The 19,161-nt window shown below is 41.6% G+C and overlaps 1 protein-coding gene across 5 annotated transcripts in view; it reads left to right on the top strand.

The window, feature by feature from the left end:
- Positions 1-18,311, top strand: part of cacna1i (calcium voltage-gated channel subunit alpha1 I) — a 372,048-nt gene extending 353,737 nt beyond the window's left edge. For 3 of the 5 annotated variants that reach the window (XM_062982915.1, XM_062982912.1, XM_062982911.1), the window contains 5 exons: positions 552-698; positions 6,967-7,080; positions 8,548-8,713; positions 10,130-10,326; positions 14,313-18,311. In XM_062982915.1, the coding sequence (XP_062838985.1) occupies positions 552-698; positions 6,967-7,080; positions 8,548-8,713; positions 10,130-10,326; positions 14,313-15,023 (1,335 nt within the window). In that variant the 3' untranslated portion in view covers positions 15,024-18,311. Of the gene's footprint in view, positions 1-551; positions 699-6,966; positions 7,081-8,547; positions 8,714-10,129; positions 10,327-10,681; positions 13,186-14,312 lie in introns of those variants that run through there. The other 2 variants (XM_062982916.1, XM_062982914.1) reach the window with 2 other exon arrangements.
- The last annotated feature ends 850 nt before the right edge of the window (positions 18,312-19,161 follow it).

Genomic DNA, 19,161 nt, shown 5'->3' with positions numbered 1-19,161 from the left:
AGCATAGGTGACTATAGGGCCTGCCGATGGAAAACTTTGTGCTCTAAACTCCATAGGATTGGCTGAATATTTTGGTACATTGACAGAGCCTCACATTGCCAGAACCTAGAACAGCAGGCCAGAACAATATAAGAAGCATAAGACCAGAACTATATATGACATTTGAGAAAAATGAGAAGGGGTATTGCAAGGCAGAGCACTCATGTAGGTACATAAGGAAAAACAGGGGGTTCTGCAGAATGTGATTGAGGAACACTTACATAGTCAAGTAACAAGCTTCACTAGTGCCTTTCTTCACATTCTCAACTATAGCCCCAACATTTTGCATCATCATACAGGGCTATATTCTGCCTCCTTTACTCCCCAATTCATAAGACCATAACTCTCTAATGGCCTTCTGGATTTAAATATGACTGTTTGCCCCAGGCAGAGATTATCTACATGAGTGGAGGCGGCAGAAGACAAACTTCAATTCACAAACACTGAAACAAACAAAAACCTGGAGTTCTTAAAATGATTTTTCCCATCCTCCCCCCTTTCTTGTCCCCTAGGAGAACTTATGGCTGGACAGTGTCTCTTTAATTATTAAGGACTCCTTCGACGGGGAGTTAATGATCATCGATAACCTATCGGGCTCCGTCTTCCATCATTACTCCTCGCCGGCCATGTGCGAGAAGTGTAACCATGACAAGCAAGAGGTAACCTGCGTGTGAGGTTATGGGAGGGGGACCCCCCACGTGTGTGAGAACACACCCGCACACCTATAGGCACACTGAGATCTCGTTGGGATGGTCTCTTTGTTGTAGATGACTTAGTTTTGTTACCAGAGTGCATTTGGGAAGTGATATCCTCAGCAGTAGTAAAATATTGGTAGAAGGATGAATGGAATTACAGATGGACTAACAAGAATGGCAGGAAAAGGTATTGATGTGTAGAGAGGAAGGAAGAATTGTTATCACAGATTACCACTACTGGCACCTTAGGGAAAGCAGTGCTTTGTTTTGTTCTTGGAAGACACAGGTTGAGGGAGGAATGCAATGTACAGTTTTTAAATTTCTGTTATCAGTTCAGCAAGGCTTTGGAATTACCCATGTAGCTTTTAGCATAGCTCTTCCTTTTAATTCCTAATTCAACTGATTGGCTTTTGGTATTTTGTTCAGCATGTGTTTACTGGTATTGGTGCAGCACAGTTTCTGCAGGAAAAGAACTGTCTGGGTTAAAATCTATATCAAACATGGTTTAAAGCAGCTGGCGACTATCTCAGCTCGGACTATAAAGGGTTCAGGCCTTCTCTAGGATTAAAATTTTGAATGAAAGGCATGGGAAGTGGCTGTGATAGGAAAAATTGGATTACTAATCTAGGTGTTAGTGGCTGTTGAAAATGACTATAGGTCAGGGAGATGTAATCTCATTCTTGCACAATCATTCGTTCTTATTTTTCTCCAATTAATCCTAATCGTTTAGTTATATGGGTTTCAAAGATCCAGAAATGCCCAAAGGGAATGTTATTTATTTATATTTATTTATTTATTTATTTATTTATTTATTTATTAGACTTGTATACTGCTACTCCCAATTTGGCTCAGAGCGGTTTACAGAAATAGATTAAAACAATACAATTAGCTTTAAAATAACAATAAGAACAGACATAGCCCCGAGTTTTTCACCCATCGAAAGCTTGTTCACGAATCAAGAGGCCATTGATAGACTACTGCCACATCTATCCAAGTAGAGCTCTAAATTGGCTCCCAGAATGAGAGTACTAGATTATTTTTATTTACAAAGATATTTTAACAGTAACTTTTGAAAGGTATAAAAACTTAATGTGAATAATTATTTCCAGAGTCTGGATTTGGCAAGCCCTTAAACTTTGTGTTAGCATATGTTAATACAATATATGTATGCATATAGTAAGTCCATGTTCCAATAATATTATGTTATGGTCAGTACAATATTGCTGAATAAAAGTAAGAAAGAACTCATTCACGTCTATTCATGATTCATTAATTACAACAACAGTATAGCATTCTAGACTTCTAGAGAATGTTGTATCAAGTCTTGAGTTAATCAAATCTTCAAATGTATACTTAATTTAACTTCATATTAACACCTAATTTGACTTCATATTGATTGCTGTGCTTCACCTGGAGATAATCTTTATGTGGAAATATAAGGGTGCACTACAATATTTTGAGTATGAACTCAAAATATTGAGTAAGCACTCAAAGTGAATCAAAGACATGAGAATGAAATTATTAGACTTGTGGCTCAAAAGAATCTTCATCACACTTAAGAGATATACAACTATTTTTTCTACATAAAGATAATCTCCATGCAAGACAGGAGTGTTATCTAACCTTATCTGGTTTCCACTCAAAAATTAGTTATTTGAAACTGAAAAGCCGATCCAGTTTACACAAACAATCCCAAGCAGTTACTTGGGGTGCAGTATTTTTACAACTTGGTCACATCAAAAATAAGAATCCCTTCTACAGCACACATTAATATCTCTTATACATTTCATATCTGCCAATAAATAATAATTAGTCTACAAAATATTTATTTAAGAGCAGCCATGCATCAGTTTGATGAAACATCTCATCAAAACAACTATCTCTGGTGAGCTAATCCAGGCTTTGGTCATCAGTACTCATGATTTACCCATGCACGTGACAAGCTACAGGTCTAGCAGAGTTCTTATTTTCTTAATTCTCAGCTAGAAGGCTTTCATCCAAAATGCATTAGGATGACTCAGAAATGTATAATGCATAAATAGCTCCATTAGGGCTTTTTAGTCTGATTAGGTTTTCTGTTGCTAAAAATTGATACTTTAATACCAGTACTTGGAAAGCTTTGTGCTCTGTTCCAAAATGCAACAATGCCAACCATGCAGTAATGCATATATGCAAGTGTCAAGAAAATCATCACTTTATAGCGAAGTGGCCAACAGGCAGCCTGTCAACTGCATGCTGTTCCCTCCCCCAAGCTATTCTTTTATTGTTGTTTGCCCACATCGGCTATTGCCATTATTAAAACAGGTCCACTAAAATTGGCAGTCTGTCACAGCTGCTGACAAAAGTGTACCAATGAAAATCCATGATGGCCACACTACAATTAAAATGTTTCCCTTTCCTTCCAAAAGTTGAAGAAAATGCTGGATATTCTCCACTTTGATGGCAGCTCTAATTATACCAGGAAGCTCAGCAGCAAAATTGCAGTGCAATTTTCTCACCAGTAGTTTAGCTAATCTAAGGAGTTCAGTGTGTCTCTGAACCCCATGGGTTGCCCAGTTTGGCTTTATAGCATCTGAGCAGTTAGACGTGAACCCACTGGACCTTTGGAACCATTTCAGACATTCATTCAACCAGTTTCTCACTAGAAGTGTATGCCTCCAGCCCAGGGCCGGCCCCACCATGGAGGCCACGTGAGGCCGCCGCAGGTCCCGGGGGGGCGCCGTCACGCTGGGCAGGAGGCGGGGCACCACCCTGACGGTGCCCTGCCTCCCGCCCAGTGCGCCCTGGCCTGGCTGGCCTTGCCCGGCCGGTTGCCGGCTGGGTAAGGCCAGCCAGGGCACAAGGCTTGCCTGGCCAGCTGCCACAAGGCCAGGGCACGCTGGGTGGGAGGCGGGGCACCGTCAGGGCGGTGCCCCACCTCCCGCCCAGCATGCCCTGGCCCCACCTCCCACGCAATGTGGGAGGCGGGGCCAGGGCACACTGGGCGGGAGGCGGGGCACCGCCCTGACGGTGCTCTGCCTCCCGCCCAGTGCGCCCTGGCCTGGCTGGCCTTGCCCGGCCGGCTGCCAGCTGGGTAAGGCCAGCCAGGGCACAAGGCTTGCCTGGCCAGCTGCCACAAGGCCAGGGCGCACTGTGCGTGAGGCGGGGCACTGTCAGGGCGGTGCCCCGCCTCCCGCCCAGTGTGCCCTGGCCCCACCTCCCACGCAGCGTGGGAGGCGGGGCCAGGGCTAATAGCGCGGGAGGCGGGGCCAGAGTTGGCCCCGCCTCCCGCGCTACTCACCCTCGCCCATCTGGCCTTTTCCCGCTGGCCAGACTGCAGCGATTGCGATTGCGGCGGGAGGCGAGGCCAGGGCGCGGGAGGCAGCGCCGGCGGGGGGCGCTTTTCAGCACCCCCGCTTAACATTCGAATTTATCTCCAGCCGGCCCTGCTCCAGCCACAACATTGTCGCCGTTTCAAAACAGTCATAAGAAACATAGTATCAGGAGTGGCTCTAATCAACTAGAATGAAAATCCTGCTCAAAATCCAATTAGCTATAGAGTTCTTTACGACAAAACATATTGAAATAATTTTACAACTCCATAAGAGTACAATAGTACTCCTGCAACATTCCATTCATTTCATTGGTACTTGCAGGACACTCAGATCTCCCCTTTTTGTGCCAGAAAATACTAAAACCCAAATATTCCTGTATGGCAGGAAACTGGACTGGATGACTCTTGTGGTCTCTTCCAGTTCTATGATTCTATGAATAATACCTTTACAAGTGCAATTTCTACATGGATAATCATGGCCATATTATTATTATTATTATTATTATTATTATTATTATTATTATTATTATTTTACTATGATCAAAATGCTGGGGATCTTGCAGATTTGATGCATAAGACTGTTAAATACAAAGTTGTTCAAGTTACTTAATATCTTAATTATGATTTTTCTTTCTTCATTTAAATTTTGTTCCAATACATTTTAATGATAACAAATATGTAATTTTTAATTGCCTTTATGTAGGTCATTAATAGCTTTGGGCTTCTGTGAGGAGGGGTGGAATAAAATACAGCACACAGACAATATATTTCATGAGTAGGAGTTGCAAAAAATATGAAAGAATGTTTGTCTTCTTAAAAGCAAATTAATATTTTGATTTTCCAAGCACTAATACTCTATTTAGTGTTCAAAATATAACTGGGTATGGAAAACTTTAGGAAAACCTAGTATTACATTTTTCAAAGCATACATTATCTCATCATACTCACCTCTTTCCTCTTTTCGTGGCATTACGCTAATTTCATAATCAGTCTTTATGTAGTCTACATATATGCTAGCAATTTGTATTAGTTTGACATGGAATGGTTAATTGGCATCACATGGTATGGTCTGTCAACGCATAATGGAGAATAGTAGCTTTTAGCATAAACTTGTTCTCTATAATTGGTGAAGAGTTTCTTTTGTACTAAACCTCAAATGAAAAGGTTACCTCTTCCTGCAAAGCAATAGTACAGCAAAGTGCAATGTCTAGCATCTTTTTAAATATGGCTTTTTTAAAAGTTACAGGTCAGGAAAGGTTATCTTGAGGTTATTTTTGCATAGGGCCAGAGTTAAGGGTATTTTGATATGTCCTTCACTTATGAGTTGACAAAACTCATTAGATGAGTGGTTTACGCAAAGATTATGTTTTCTTTATGTGTGTAGATATTGTGATCTAGTTGTGTTGTGTGTTGGTGTGGTGTTATTGTGGCTTTCCTTCCCTTCCCTATTTTACTGTTTAGATGATTGGTGGCAGCTTACAATTTTAGAAAACATAGGCTACAATCCAGCACACTAATAAGCAGGCTTAAATCCCACTGCTCTTAAAGGGATTCTGCTCTAATCAGAGTAGTTCATTGAATTGTTTCCATGGAAGAACTGCGGTGTTAGTGCTATGAAGAGTGCAGTCACCGTGTCCTTGTGCTGGATTACATCCTGATAGTAAATTATCCTTTTGGAAATCTGCTTCAGGCACATGAACTATCAGTCTGAAGGAGTCCTAACATATGGCACTGCCACTGATTCTGTTATACTTCCTGTCCAAAGCCATCAGCTCTCCATGCCATCTTTCGTCACTATTTTACATGCAATACATGCATACTGAGCTCTGCACAAACACAAAAATGTAAGGACCTTGCCTGAGGAGCCCTGCAAACTAGGTCAAAAGCATGTAGCTAAAATATAACCAGAAAAGATCAAATGCCAGAACAGATTAGTAGAACTTCTCTAAAGACCAGCACTATATTCTGAACGGGAGGATACGTAGGTTGGATCATAGGACAAATAAGACTTAAAACTCATCCAAAGAATGAAAAGAAAAAGCTAATCCAAGGAACCAAGTGGAAAAACTAATCCAAGGAATGAGTTAGGAGAGGCAGATAGTTTCTGGTAGGAAGGGAAACTTCAAAATAAGAAAGTGTATCTCTTTCACTGGAATGAAGAGAACAACAAAAGAAGAAAACCAGAAAGGGGAGCAATGACAGGAAATACATGTTGATTCTTTAGTTCTTTCCTGGTATTCTGGAATTAGGAAAAAGCAGAAGCAAGATGCCTAGAAGGAGATAAACTAAGACAAGAACTGGTCAGCTGCATTTTCATCTGGACTGTATAAAACATGGTTACCGTTGCTGGAATGAAGGCATCATCACTATCATCTGTTTGTTTGAGACATGCTCTGTTATCCACAAAAAACATTCTGTCACTGAACTCCAAGGTAAACTACGTTCTCATTAGCCTGGGTAATTCTCCTCTCTCTACCACCAAAGCAAATTCAAACCCAATTGCACCCAGAGTCATGGAGTCAAAAATTTCAAGGTTGGATGAAAAGATTTTCCTTCCTGATCAATGGGTTGAATTCAGCTGAAAAACTGAATAAGAAATGCCTAGGTCTTGTTTGTTCTTGCTCCTTTCCACCATGCAGGCCCTTCTACACAACCATCAAGTCAGGTAATCCACAATACCAACATTGAACTGTGTTATCTGCCATATAACCCAGTTCAAGCAAATGTCGGATTTTATATAGCTGTGTGGAAGGAGCCTCAAAAACAATTCCATTGTATGCAGAATTGGGTTAGGACTCTTTAAAGCTCATGTGTGGTCTTTCTCCTTGTCTTCAAACCCTTTCCTGTGTGACTGGTTGAGACGCAGAATTAAATTGTGTTTTGTTACAGCATAATCTTTCCCACTCTTACTTACTGCAGGTCCAGCTGGCTGAAATGGAAGGCTTATCCCTTAACTCTGACAAGTCGTCTGTCCTCCTTGGGGATGATGAAGATAACCAGAGTGGGGATCTGCCAAGCCCCAGGGAAACAAAGGTAAAGCATTCTGAGAACTTGTCTGTATATGTATTCACAATCTTCCTTTGAAAAAGCCATCAGCTTTCCTGGCAGCAGAATAAACTAAGGTTTCTTACTCACTGTCTCCAAATGTGTGGGCTTTGTCCTCACCTTTGCACCAATGTAAGGATTTTCTCCTGTTCCAGCACCATAGTTACCAACTATGGGAACGTCCTAGATGTTCTCATGGTTCCTATGTAATATATTGTTTTCTTTGATTTTAAGATGCCTTTGATCATAAGATGCACACTAATTTCAGTACTACCAAAGAAAACGGTTTGTCCCCAAAGTAATGGGAATGGGTTTTTTTGCTCAGCGCAGAATAGTCAAGAAAGGAAAGTAGGGATTGAGGCAGGTGGAGGAGGAACCCTGACATACAATTTGACCTCTCTCAGTTGATTTGCCCCTTTGTAGCAGTCAGTACATTAGCAAAGTACGTAGTAGTTTTTGTATCTTGTCATGGACAAAAATGCAGAGAAGTTTGGAACAGCATCTTTCTACTTCAAGAACAATGTGGCTTGTGTCAAGGCTGTTCTGCACACCTCTCCTCCCACTGTACAGCCCTAACTTGATTCAGTGCAAGTTCTTTCCCAAAGCTGAAAGCCCACCTCAAAGGACATCATTTTGGGATAGCTGAAAATGCCAAGGCATTTGCAACAAAGCTTTGAACAACATCTCAAGTAAAGATCTCCTCCACTATTATGGAAAGTGGCAGCAATGCTGGAACCACTGTATTCGATCACAAGGAGCATATTTTTAAGGAGATACTGTAACTGCATGTATGTTCAATAAAAACACTTGTTTAATCATTCTCATTAATTTTGGGACAGAACTAAAAAGAAAGTCAGGGAAAACTGACATGATTCTTTTGAACAAATTGATAGTAGAGATTATGGCAGCTAATGACACGGAGTCACAAAAATAGGCTTCAAAAGTTGCTTTTGGTCTGTGGGCCATGTGTTTCCTACTGATAGTATAGCTAGCTGCATAGTGGCCTCAGATTATAGCACGGGAGCCTTCTATCTGAGATGTTAAGGGTAGGTAGATCACTAAGGTTGGAGTAAAATTGCTAAAATATTAGTTGTGAGCAGAAGCTCTATGATCTCTTTTACTACTCTCTGATCCCAACGTTATCATCCTCTGTTCCAAGCAATGCATCACTGTGCAGAGGTGCCTGGCAATTTGGCCTTTGTAATTTATCATGTTGCTCCTTTTTTATTGCACTACTAAAGGTGGTGCAGGGAAGGTTCTCAAATGAATTTACTTCCTGATGCTGATGCTCAAACTGGGAAGGCATATCTTCCAGATATTTGAAAGCAACAGTCTAATCTTTCCAGATCATGGGTTATTAAAATAATGAATTTGGTCCTGGTTTAACACTTTCCTTCTCTCATATCAGTGGATGTATGTGAAATTTCAAAGAGCAAACATCTTTATTCCAACTAGGATGGTGAGGACAGCCCTAACTCCACGGGGATTGTACCTGTGGAGGAATGTCTCTTCCCTTTAACAAGTACAGATGCTTCTCCTGCTCCAGAAAGCTACCTTTGTGAAATGGAAAAAATCCCTTTCAGTCCAGTCCAGTCTTGGCTAACAAATGAGAGCAACCAAGGTAGGTAGCAATAGCTCACATTTCAATGATACAATAGCAAAAATTGGAATGCTATTTTTATATTAGATAAATGTCATTTGTAATTTGTAGAATAGCAGTATGTCAGTAATACATTCATTTTATCATTTTAAAACACTTCATTAATTTATATGTTTTTTATTTCTATATTTCATTCTGCTGCCACTATCTTTATTGCATTACATTTTTCCAAGGACTCTGTGAAGTAGAATTGCTCCATTTCAGTAAGAAAGTCAATGATTAGCCAAATCACGTTAACGGGCTTTATCATCATCTTGGACACCTTTCTATGAAACTCCAAAGAATATGCCAAAGGAAAGCCATCCTGAAAATGAAGACAGGTCCTGTACTGTTGCCCAAGTCCCATTTGGGCAGGAAGAGGGTGCCAGATCAGCCAACTCCAGAGAGAACACAGTTGCCCATGTGAAGGCCAACTGTGTTCTCTCACGAGTTGGCTCATATTTCTAGGGTGGATTTCCCTTTTCCAGACTATTCAGGGAAGACTAGACACACAGCAGTTGTAGCAATTTAGAGGGTGCATCTACACTAGTTTAGTGAGGCACCAGCACTTTTTGATACAGAAGGCTAAAGACTTTTGAAAAATATCATTCCTGTGGTTCCATAGCATAGAGCCATGGCAGTTAATGTGATGTGAACTAGAGCTGCATTAGATGCCCCCTGAATCTCAGGCTGTATTAATAAAAGAACGCTCTCCTTGCAAAGTACTACATGAGAGAGAGATAAAAATTGATGCCTTCTGTATTGCTCCCAATGCACACTACTAGAACAAGTTGGGTAACTGTAGTAGAGTAGGAAGCCACACTAACTGCACTCCATGAAACCTTGTAAGGCTACATTCTGGGGGTTTTTTGTCCCCAGATGCTGCGTGGGAGAGAAGAGTGTCATTTTCACCATGTTTTGGGGGCTCTTGGGCTATTGTAGATCCAAGAGATTTTTTTTAACAGGAAGAGACCAGAAATCATTTCCTGTTTCAAATTTTTTTTTCCCCTGTCCACACCCCTAAAGGGTGTTTTGCGAGTGAAAAAGATTTCTGAAAATGTTTTGCAAAAATGTTTCACTATAAGGAGAAGAACAGAGGACTCTAAATGTAGTGAAAATGCCCTCCACTTCCCTTCACAGGATTTTGAGGGGCATTTTGGAGGGGAAATTTTGTTCTTTTTTTTTTTTCAAAACTAATTTTCCCCCACCCTCCAGTGAACCCTGGGGCCAAATGCAACCCATAGGTACACTTTATAAATCCCTGCACTAGGGATGGAAAAGAGAATAGAAAGGCGTGGGGAAAATATGCAGAACCTGTAAGAACATATTTGAAAGCTAGTCTTTGACTTGTTGTTTTTCTGTTAATTTATCTCATCCACCACCACACTATTCTGACAGATCCTCCCAGCCCCTTCTCTCCAGATGCATCTCATCCTCTGTTGCCTGTACCAGCAGAGCATTTCCTTCCAGCTGTTTCTGCCAGTCAGCAAAGTCAGGAGGAAGCTTCCTGCCCAGAGACTCTCCCTAAAATCTCTCTGCAGGCTTCTTGGGCTTCACTACAGTCTCAAAATGTGAACTGTTCACTTATTCATCAGGTAAGGGTACCTACAGCTACCACACTTCCATTTGTCCATAACCAGATGCTTTAACCTGTGAAAGAAAGAGGAAAAAGGTGATCCTCATTTAAAGGATGATTTTACTCAAGATGCTTAACAAGTAATCACCTTGCATTACATGCACGGAAGTAGCCGAGCGACGGTGAGGCACCTGTAATACTCCCACATTATCTCACTGTGTCTTTCATTTTCCCTCCTTTGGGGACAAATTATGCCTTACTGCAGAGTTCTTTTGAGAACATGTACTTTGGTAAATCAAGGCTGGGAGTTAATTTTGAATAACAGAGTTGGAAGTGACATGCAAGGGCCACCCATCCAACACCTTGCCTTGCAGGAATACAGAACACTCCTGACAGATGACCATCCAGCCATTGTTTAAAAACCTCCGGAGAAGAACACTCACCATGCTCTAAAGCAGGATATTCCACTGCCGAACAGCTCTGACCATCAAGAAGTTCTTCCTAATGTTTAGGTGTAATCTTTTTTTTCTCTGTAATTTGATTCCCTTGCTCACTGTCCTGCTCTCTAGAGCAGCAGAAAACATGCAACGTCCTTTCAGATATTTAGACATGTCTATCAAATCATCTCTCAACCTTCTCCAGACTAAACATTCAGCTGCATAAGAAACTGCTCATAGAGCATAGTTTCCAGAACTTTCCCATTTTGATTTTCCTTCTCTGGAAATATTCCATCTTGTCAATAGCCTTGAACTGTGGTGCCCATGACTAGCCGCATGTAAGGTCTGGCCAGTGCAAAGTAGAGTAGTACTATTAGCATGTCCAAACCTAATGTTCCTCCTGGACAGGATGCTATAATCTGCCAGAGTATACAGAAAAAGGTGAATTATGATGTTGTGAATTGCAGTGGTATAAGTCAGACACAGCTCTGTAGGAGCTCTCTAGGAGCATGGGCTGCAGAGAAACAGATACAAGTCATCCCCTTTCCTTGTGCTAATTACCACCAAGAAAGGGTGGGAACAGCAATGTCCTTCTTGGCAGGGGACTAGACAGAATCAAACCTGATCCAACTGTCCATACTACCCCAAAGCTCCAGGATACTCAAGCAAGGGAAAATTGATTTAAAGCCAAAAAAAAAAAAAAAACAGGATACTCACTAGAAATTACTAAGCATTGTGAAAACTGGCAAAGGTAATTCATGGTGAGGATGGCTTTTTAAGCTTATGTAAACAAGTCCTAAGTGACCTAAATCCTTGTCTGGACTTACTCGATTTCCCCATCCCCACATGCTCAATTTTAATCCTGTGGCCTGTTAATATATAAGAGCTACTGCATAAATTATAATTACAATTTCGGCAAAGGCAAAAAACTGTGGTAAGGAAAGACGTTATCACCTTTTTCTTAGCCACTATTCCTCCTTCCCAACAAATTCTTCTTTCTGTACTTTAGGGATGGTTTTGCTGCCAATTGCATAGGTTTGTCAATTATTATTTTTCTTATGAATCTGCTGGAGAAACTGCTCAGTGAGAAAAGTTTACCATATTCAGAACTTTCAAGTTTAGAAAAAAGGACAGGTGAGAGAGATACAGTATGATCGGGTAGAAAAAGTTATATATGACGTAGTGGAAATTGATAGCGAGAAATGTTTGTCCTTCTCTCACTAGACTAAATCCTTGGGTGATCTATCGAAGCTAAATGGTGGGATAAGCTAGAGAAACAAAAAGAAGTATTTTCCCACAGAGCATACCTAAATTATGGGATTCCCTATGGGATTCACTGCCATGTGATCAGAACTTAGAAATGTAAATTAAGATGGCTGACATGTAGCATATTCTTAAAAAATTAATCCCTCAAAATATAAAATGCTTTATTTATTTTGTGTCAAAAGCATGCATAAATAAATACCTTTAAAACTGATAAAATTAAGGGATCACAGGCAGCTAAATAGTTTTAGACCAAAAATGGGCAATAGCATCTGAAAAAGGGGGAAAAATGCAAGATCCTAGTATAAATTTTACTGATTATATCAAATCCACAATGCTTTAAAAAAAAGAGGAGTCAAAAGGTCCCCATACCACAAACAGTAATATGTTACTTCCAAGTTCTGCATGTGATATGCAATATGAAATCCGTACCCACAGGACCAGTGCCTTCAATTTTATTTATATGCAACTGACAAAATATGTCATATCTAGGCATTTTCCAGATACTTCCAGTGCATTTCTATGGCACTGGAGGACCTAGAGATCCCTAAATAGGTGCCTTCTCTAGAGATTTCCTAGGTCTCTCAGCATGACTCTACAGTATGTTTATGTCAGAAGTTGTTCATGCAGTAAGATAATAATTTTTGCTAACCATGGTAAATCTAGAAATGTATCCCCTGAAGATACTAGGGTCATACTTTAATGATGACTGCCAATTAGAATTGCTTCACAAGATGATTAAGCAAATTAGATTAGACAAATCAATGGAGGAGAAGGTTATTAATACCTACTAGGCATAATAGTTTCATATTACCTGCTGTATCAGAGGTGGTATGTCTCCTGAATACTAGTTGCTAGAGAACATAGACAGGGTGGCACTTATAGTGTCCTATTTGTGGGCTTCCAAGGGAATGCTGCAGTAGATAGGCTTTTGGTTTGAGGCAGGATGGTCCTTTTATGTAACAGTGAAATGTGGATAGACCAATAAAAAAGATGATGATTAAGCTGGTTGCCTGAAACAGGAGTATGAAATAATGAACAGAGAAACTGTAGGAAAACCAGCAATATTGATTGGCCCTGGATGAAAAGTAAAAACAAAATATTTCTCCAGTGCGTAATTACATTAACACAGTATATAATGATGGCCACCAATTTCAGTGGCCTTTTAAAAGAGCAGAGCAAAATAACTAAAAATAAATTTACCAATGTCTCCAACATGTGAATTACTTTTATACAGTAAGCAACAGAGTGGTGAAATACAGGGTGTTTGAAAAAGAACTCCCTAGTTTTAATGTGTTTATGCTTAAAACTAGGGAGTTCTTTTTCAAATACCCTGCAGATTAGTCTGCCTCCATCAAAGTAGTCCTTATGTTTGCAAGGATATGTGTCTGACCAGGGCCGGCCGGAGATATTTTTAAATGTTAAGCGGGGGTGCTAAAAAGCGCCCCCGCCACCGCCCCCGCCTCCCATGCCCTGGCCCCGCCCAGCGTGCCCTGGCCCCGCCTCCCACGCTGTGTGGGAGGCGGGGCCAGGGCGAATAGTGCGGGGGGCGGGGCCAGAGTTGGCCCCGCCCCCCGCCCAGCGTGCCCTGGCCGCGACCAGGAAGTAAGGCCCAAATGGCCTATCTGTGCTGTGCGCATGCGAACAGCCAGATAGGCCTTTTTGCCCTTACTTCCTGGTCGCGGCCGCCGATCGCCCGGGCGATCGGCGGCCGCGACCAGGAAGTAAGGCCCGAATGGCCTAGCTGTGCTGTGCGCGTGCGCACAGCACAGCTAGGCCATTTTGCCCTTAGTCAACAAACTAAGGGCAAAAATGGCCTATCTGGCAGTGCGCATGCGCACAGCACAGATAGGCCATTTTGCCCTTAGTTTGTAGACTAAGGGCAAAATGGCCTATCTGCTTGTCGCGGTTTGGCGTGGGTGGAAGAGAGAAAAGGAAAAGCAGAATCATGCCCTTCCCCCTCTGTTCAAGCAAAAGTAAACAGCTGCAACCTCCTTGTCTTGCAGCTGCAACGGCTGCAAACTACCTTGTATTCCTTCCTCATTAATACTTTTGTCATCTTGTCCACATTCGCTTTGTTCCTGCTTTTCATTTGTGAAATGTTTGAGGGTATGGAATTGGCTGACATTGCCAAGTGGCATATAGTGGTTTGAGGACAACTTACAGTAGGTTACTTCAATATTAACCTCCTCACAGAGTTATAGGTGATTAACCTTTCCCTCTCACCCAGAATATAAATAAACAAGTATGGTGACAACTGTAAAATCCACAACTTTGCTTTTCTCATTGCTACTTGACCCTACAGACCACAGGGAGTGACACCTCCTTAGATGACAGCAGGAGCAACAGTTCAGAAGGAAGTCTGCAGACCACACTGGAGGACAGCTTAAACCTCAGTGACTCACCCCAGTGTGCCCTGGACCTCCCAGTAGCACTGTGTCCAGTGCCGGCAACAGCCACCCAAAAAGCCTTGGCCGCACCGCTTTCCCCTGCTTCTCGAAGGCAGAGTTTAAGGGGACGTGGAATCTTCACTCTTCGGAACATCAGGCGGCACCAGCGTAGCCACAGCAGCGGAGGAAGCACTAGTCCAGGGTGCCCTTACCATGACTCCATGGACCCTTCTGATGAGGAGGGTGCCGGAAGCAGCCTAAAGGGTGGAGGCAACAATAATGAGCAGTCAGAGACCCTCAGCAGCCTCTCTCTGACTTCTCTCTTCTCACCACCCCCTCCACCCCAAGGTCTGTCACTGATAAAGAAGTGCAGCAGCACCAGCAGTCTCCATGCCAACTCTTCTTCGCAGGGTTCTGCAGCAACAGAAACCAAGCAGTTCTACTCAGTTGACCCAAGGGGTTTTTTATCCATGCCCTCATGGATGACGGATTTCTACAAGAATAGCCCTTCTACTAGAGAGGGCAGTATGGCAGAGGGCTCAGGCAGGATTGGGACTGCAGACCGCAGCTCCCCAATTCCTTCTGAGTTGCAGCTGGGAAGTGGAGTCAGCAAGAGGAATAGATGAGTCTCCTTGGGGCAGGGAGGAAAAATGAAATGTGAACAAGGAGCGTGTTTGGGCTACCATTTCCTATTAGCAGTTCCAAATGGCAGGACTGTGGAAAAGGAAGCAAACAACCACGCAAAATATAAATATGTACGTCCGTGTGTGTATGTGTGCGCGTGCGTGTGTATGTGTGGAAAACAAAGACTTTTGTACCATACCTCAGAGACAAAAGAGAGTGAAAGCAATATGTGAACACCCCACCCATGCATGGGACCATCGCCTCTGCAAAGACAACCGTGGAGCAAGGGAGTCAAAAGATGAGAGTGCTGGGTTAAGAGGGTGAAGTGCCTCCAGCCAAATTATTGGCTGAAGGCAGCCATTTACTCCTCTACATAAAAAATATATATGTACAGACATATAGAATGATTTATTTATTTTTTTTTACAGAGAGCTTAGGACTTCCAGCAAGTGCTAAGTGTGAAAAGGACCAGATCTTAGGGGAAATATTTCAAAATGAAATGAGGAACCAAGCTGGATTTTAGGGCTTGGGTATCTTTTTAGAGGAAAATTGTATTGTTCATGTTTTAATTTGGGGGAAGGGGGAATTGTCTATTTCCCGGTCAGGGTGAGTACGGTGTGTGAGATGCTCCATGCAGATGTTGGGGTGGGGTACAACAAGATCTGGAGTTGAAGTTTGCTGTTTCTGTGTTATTAAGCTTTTCAAGCAATGTCAGTGAAACTCCATTCCTTACATGTTAACTCTGCAGAGCCTGCTCCACCAACTAAAACGTTGAGGTGAGCTTTGGAGCATTAAAAGGAAGTAAAGTGTCAATGTGGAAAGAAGGAGAAGAAGCAGTCACATAATAATTACTGCGTACTCTGTTCACTTCAACTTTGCTTTTTTAAAAAAAAATGCAGAGAGAAAGCTGCTTGCGGGAAACTTCTCTGTTTTGCTAAGGGTGTGGGATTTATATTTTATTTTCAGTACTTGTGAAGAATATATTTTAGAAGCCCAGAGGTACAAAAACCATCTCTAGAGAAAGGTAAGCTATTTTTACAAAGATATTAAAAGGTGAAGAAAACAACCTCAAGAGAATGAGCAAGAGGAACAGAATGAACCTGTCGTATAAAGTGTAACTAGCTCTCTAGTTACCTGGAACTCATATGGTGTCCCACAGAAATGTATTTCTGAGTGATCTTTTAAAAAGACTGTGAGCCGTGTCCCCCCAATGCTCTTGTATGGCTTTGTGATTTAAATCCGGTGTGGTGACTCCTGGATAACACCAGACAAGGTTCCTCCAGCCGTTCTAAAAATTCAAAGCAATTAGCACTTTTTTGGCCCTAACACCAGAAGTTGATAGTGAGGGCCAAACTTTGCAACATAGTTTAGCACTGTGTGTATGTTTTTAAAAACTATAAATAACTGCTGCTAGGGGGTGAAGGATTGGGAACATATTGTGCTGGGAAAAGGGATCTTACTGCACCAAAGTCTTACTAAATGCCAACTACACCCATAGGCTGCTATTTGGCATAGGACAGAAGCTCCTGTTCCTGTCAGTGAGTACTTCCCTCCCATGCCAAGAGTCAACTTCTGTAAACAATTCTAATCAGGCACAAAACAGTTAAATTATCTCCCTAGTTGTCGTATTACTGTCCCCATCAAAATCACAGCAGCTGATATTTACAGTTTATAGATGTGATGACACCAAGCTACATGTTAAATGTCACATGCAGCTTGGCCTTGTGAGAATGAGAAAGAGTACATGTATGTGTATATGCAATATAATGGGTTATTTGTTTACTAGTGAATGTTTGGAAGGATTGCTCCTTACATTTTCAGTGCTTTGTACATGAAGAGTGGATTGATCACCCGGGAGGTTCATGGGAGTTAGTAATTAGATGAGGGAGTCACTCTCCAAATTTTAAAAAAGGCCACCTTATCTCTCCCTGTTAGATAACACATTCCCAGTGATTCAGTCCTCCTTTCAGGGTGCCTTTGTATCTTATCTGACTAGCCAAGTGCTCTGCCAAGGCTGGTTTCAGTAAAGCATACATGATCAATTTCAGTTTCAAAGCAGGGTCTGGACATTCAGATATAACTTGAAAGCAAAGTTGCCAACAGACCAGAAATAAACTATAGGGCAGGCTCCTATGCCTTTGACAGATACATGTTCTACAGAAAGTTGCAATAAGTGTATTTACATAAAGTTTTAATTTAAAAAAATTAACAGAAAAAAGTTGGAAGTAAAACTCTCCATAATATGGAGATAAACACTTTCCCATACTTTTTGCTAAAGATTAAAACCCTGTTTAAGGCATGCCTGCAGAGGGCTTTTGAAAAGTTGGTAACCAACTTAAAGGGCTTTGGAAAAATATATATACAGAAGGATTTTAATACCCTTTCCATCCAACTCACTCCTCTCTACTGAGGGCTCTTCTAGACAGGCCCAAATCACGAAGAAAAAAAACAACTGGATTTAAAATCCTGATTCCTTTTGCAATTTAGGCCACACATAGGGTCCAAATCCCTGGTTTTTCCAGGGGGAGTGGCTACATGATCCCCCTGGTCAACCAGAGGTCGACTCAGGAGGGCATCTAGCAAGCTCCCAGTCCTCCTGATACGTTTACAAGAAAAACAAGGGGCTGGGAGGGGAGTGTGGGGGAGAGCCCAAAGAAGAGGAATGGCAATAGGGGTTGGCCCCCAGAATCACAGAAGGCAGTCCTGGGAGTCCCCACAGACCCAACACCTGAAAAGATCCAGATCATGCAGTAGGGACCAGATCTTTTCAGGTGTTTTTTTTAAAATCCAGAATAAATAGGAAATCCCGGTTTTACTCTAGATTTATCCAGATTAACCTAAGGTGTTGTTTTGACAACTCAGGTTAATTCGAAACCCATCACAAGTTTTGGGCCTGTGTGGAAGGGCCCTGAGTGTCACATACCCAGGAGTAGGGGAGTGAGTTGTTTTATATAATGAGGCATTTCTTTTTCCCACTAGATGTAGTGGGCCACACCTGTCTATGTATACCTGGGCCTCTTCTGCATACCTGGGCTCAAGTTGCAGCCTTTTTAACAGCCATGACTGCAGCATAAGGATTTTAAGAATTAGAACATTCCTGGCTTATATGTCAAAAAGCTGCTTTGTTCTGTGTAATGAGGCAGTAAATACCAATGTAATTTTAACAGTAAATTTATCTCTTGGATCTTTCTTAAAGAATATAAAAGCAAAACTGGTCAATGTCTAAGAGACCAAGATAATCCACTGCTTCAGAGAAGTCATTGGTCTGCGTTAATAAAGCAATAACAGTGGTCTTAATTTTCATTTTTTTAAAAAAAAAAAAGTCCTAATTTGTGGCACACTTACTGCCAATTTTTGAAACCAGGATAGGATGGTGACCAGAGAAAAGGCAACACATACATACCCCAGTTGACTTTAAAATGTGCACTTCTATTTGAATGACTTAAGGAAGAGTTCTACAAGATGAGACTGACAGTGATCATATCACCACCACCATCCCAAGCTGTAGTCATGTTGCGCCCAATTCATTGTGTATAACATAGATTCTACAACAATTAATTCATAAGATAAAGCAATGAAATGACATCTGCCCCAGTGCGAAACTGACACAAGTAGCAAAGCTCTCACATTGTCTACTGAGAGAGCTGAGTGAATATATCTGCTAAGTAGGAATCTTACATTTCTAGTTTGATCCTATTTGTGCAAATCTGTTGGGAAACCTCACGAGTAACTTAGTCCAATGTTACTTTCCCACATATATGCCCTTCTAAGGCATCTGGTACTGAACAGTTTGATGTTGACGTTGTGTTTATTTGTACTTGAAAAATAGAAAGACCAAAGTGAAATTATCAAAAACAGCCCACTCACAATGAAAGGCAGATATAAACAGTTCATAACTTTGACCCTGTATATTTCAAATGTAGCCTTAAATGGCAAGAATCTGGGTATGAAAAGTAGCTGGGAATCCACCTAGCCTTGGAAATGGCCATGAAATATGAAAATGCTAAATGTTTCCAGTGGGATGCTTAACTTTTACCATGCCTGCCTGTAAGTCCCTGCAACATTACTAGGAACTTAGGTTTCCACTATAATAGTTCTTCTTCCAGAATGATCTACAATCAAGGAGCATGTCTTATGCAT

The sequence above is a fragment of the Anolis carolinensis genome, chromosome 5 (genome assembly GCF_035594765.1).
Source record: "Anolis carolinensis isolate JA03-04 chromosome 5, rAnoCar3.1.pri, whole genome shotgun sequence".
NCBI classification, from domain to species: domain Eukaryota; kingdom Metazoa; phylum Chordata; class Lepidosauria; order Squamata; family Dactyloidae; genus Anolis; species Anolis carolinensis.
Note: the sequence above shows the minus strand (reverse complement) of the source record. Positions and strands in the feature narration are given on the sequence as shown.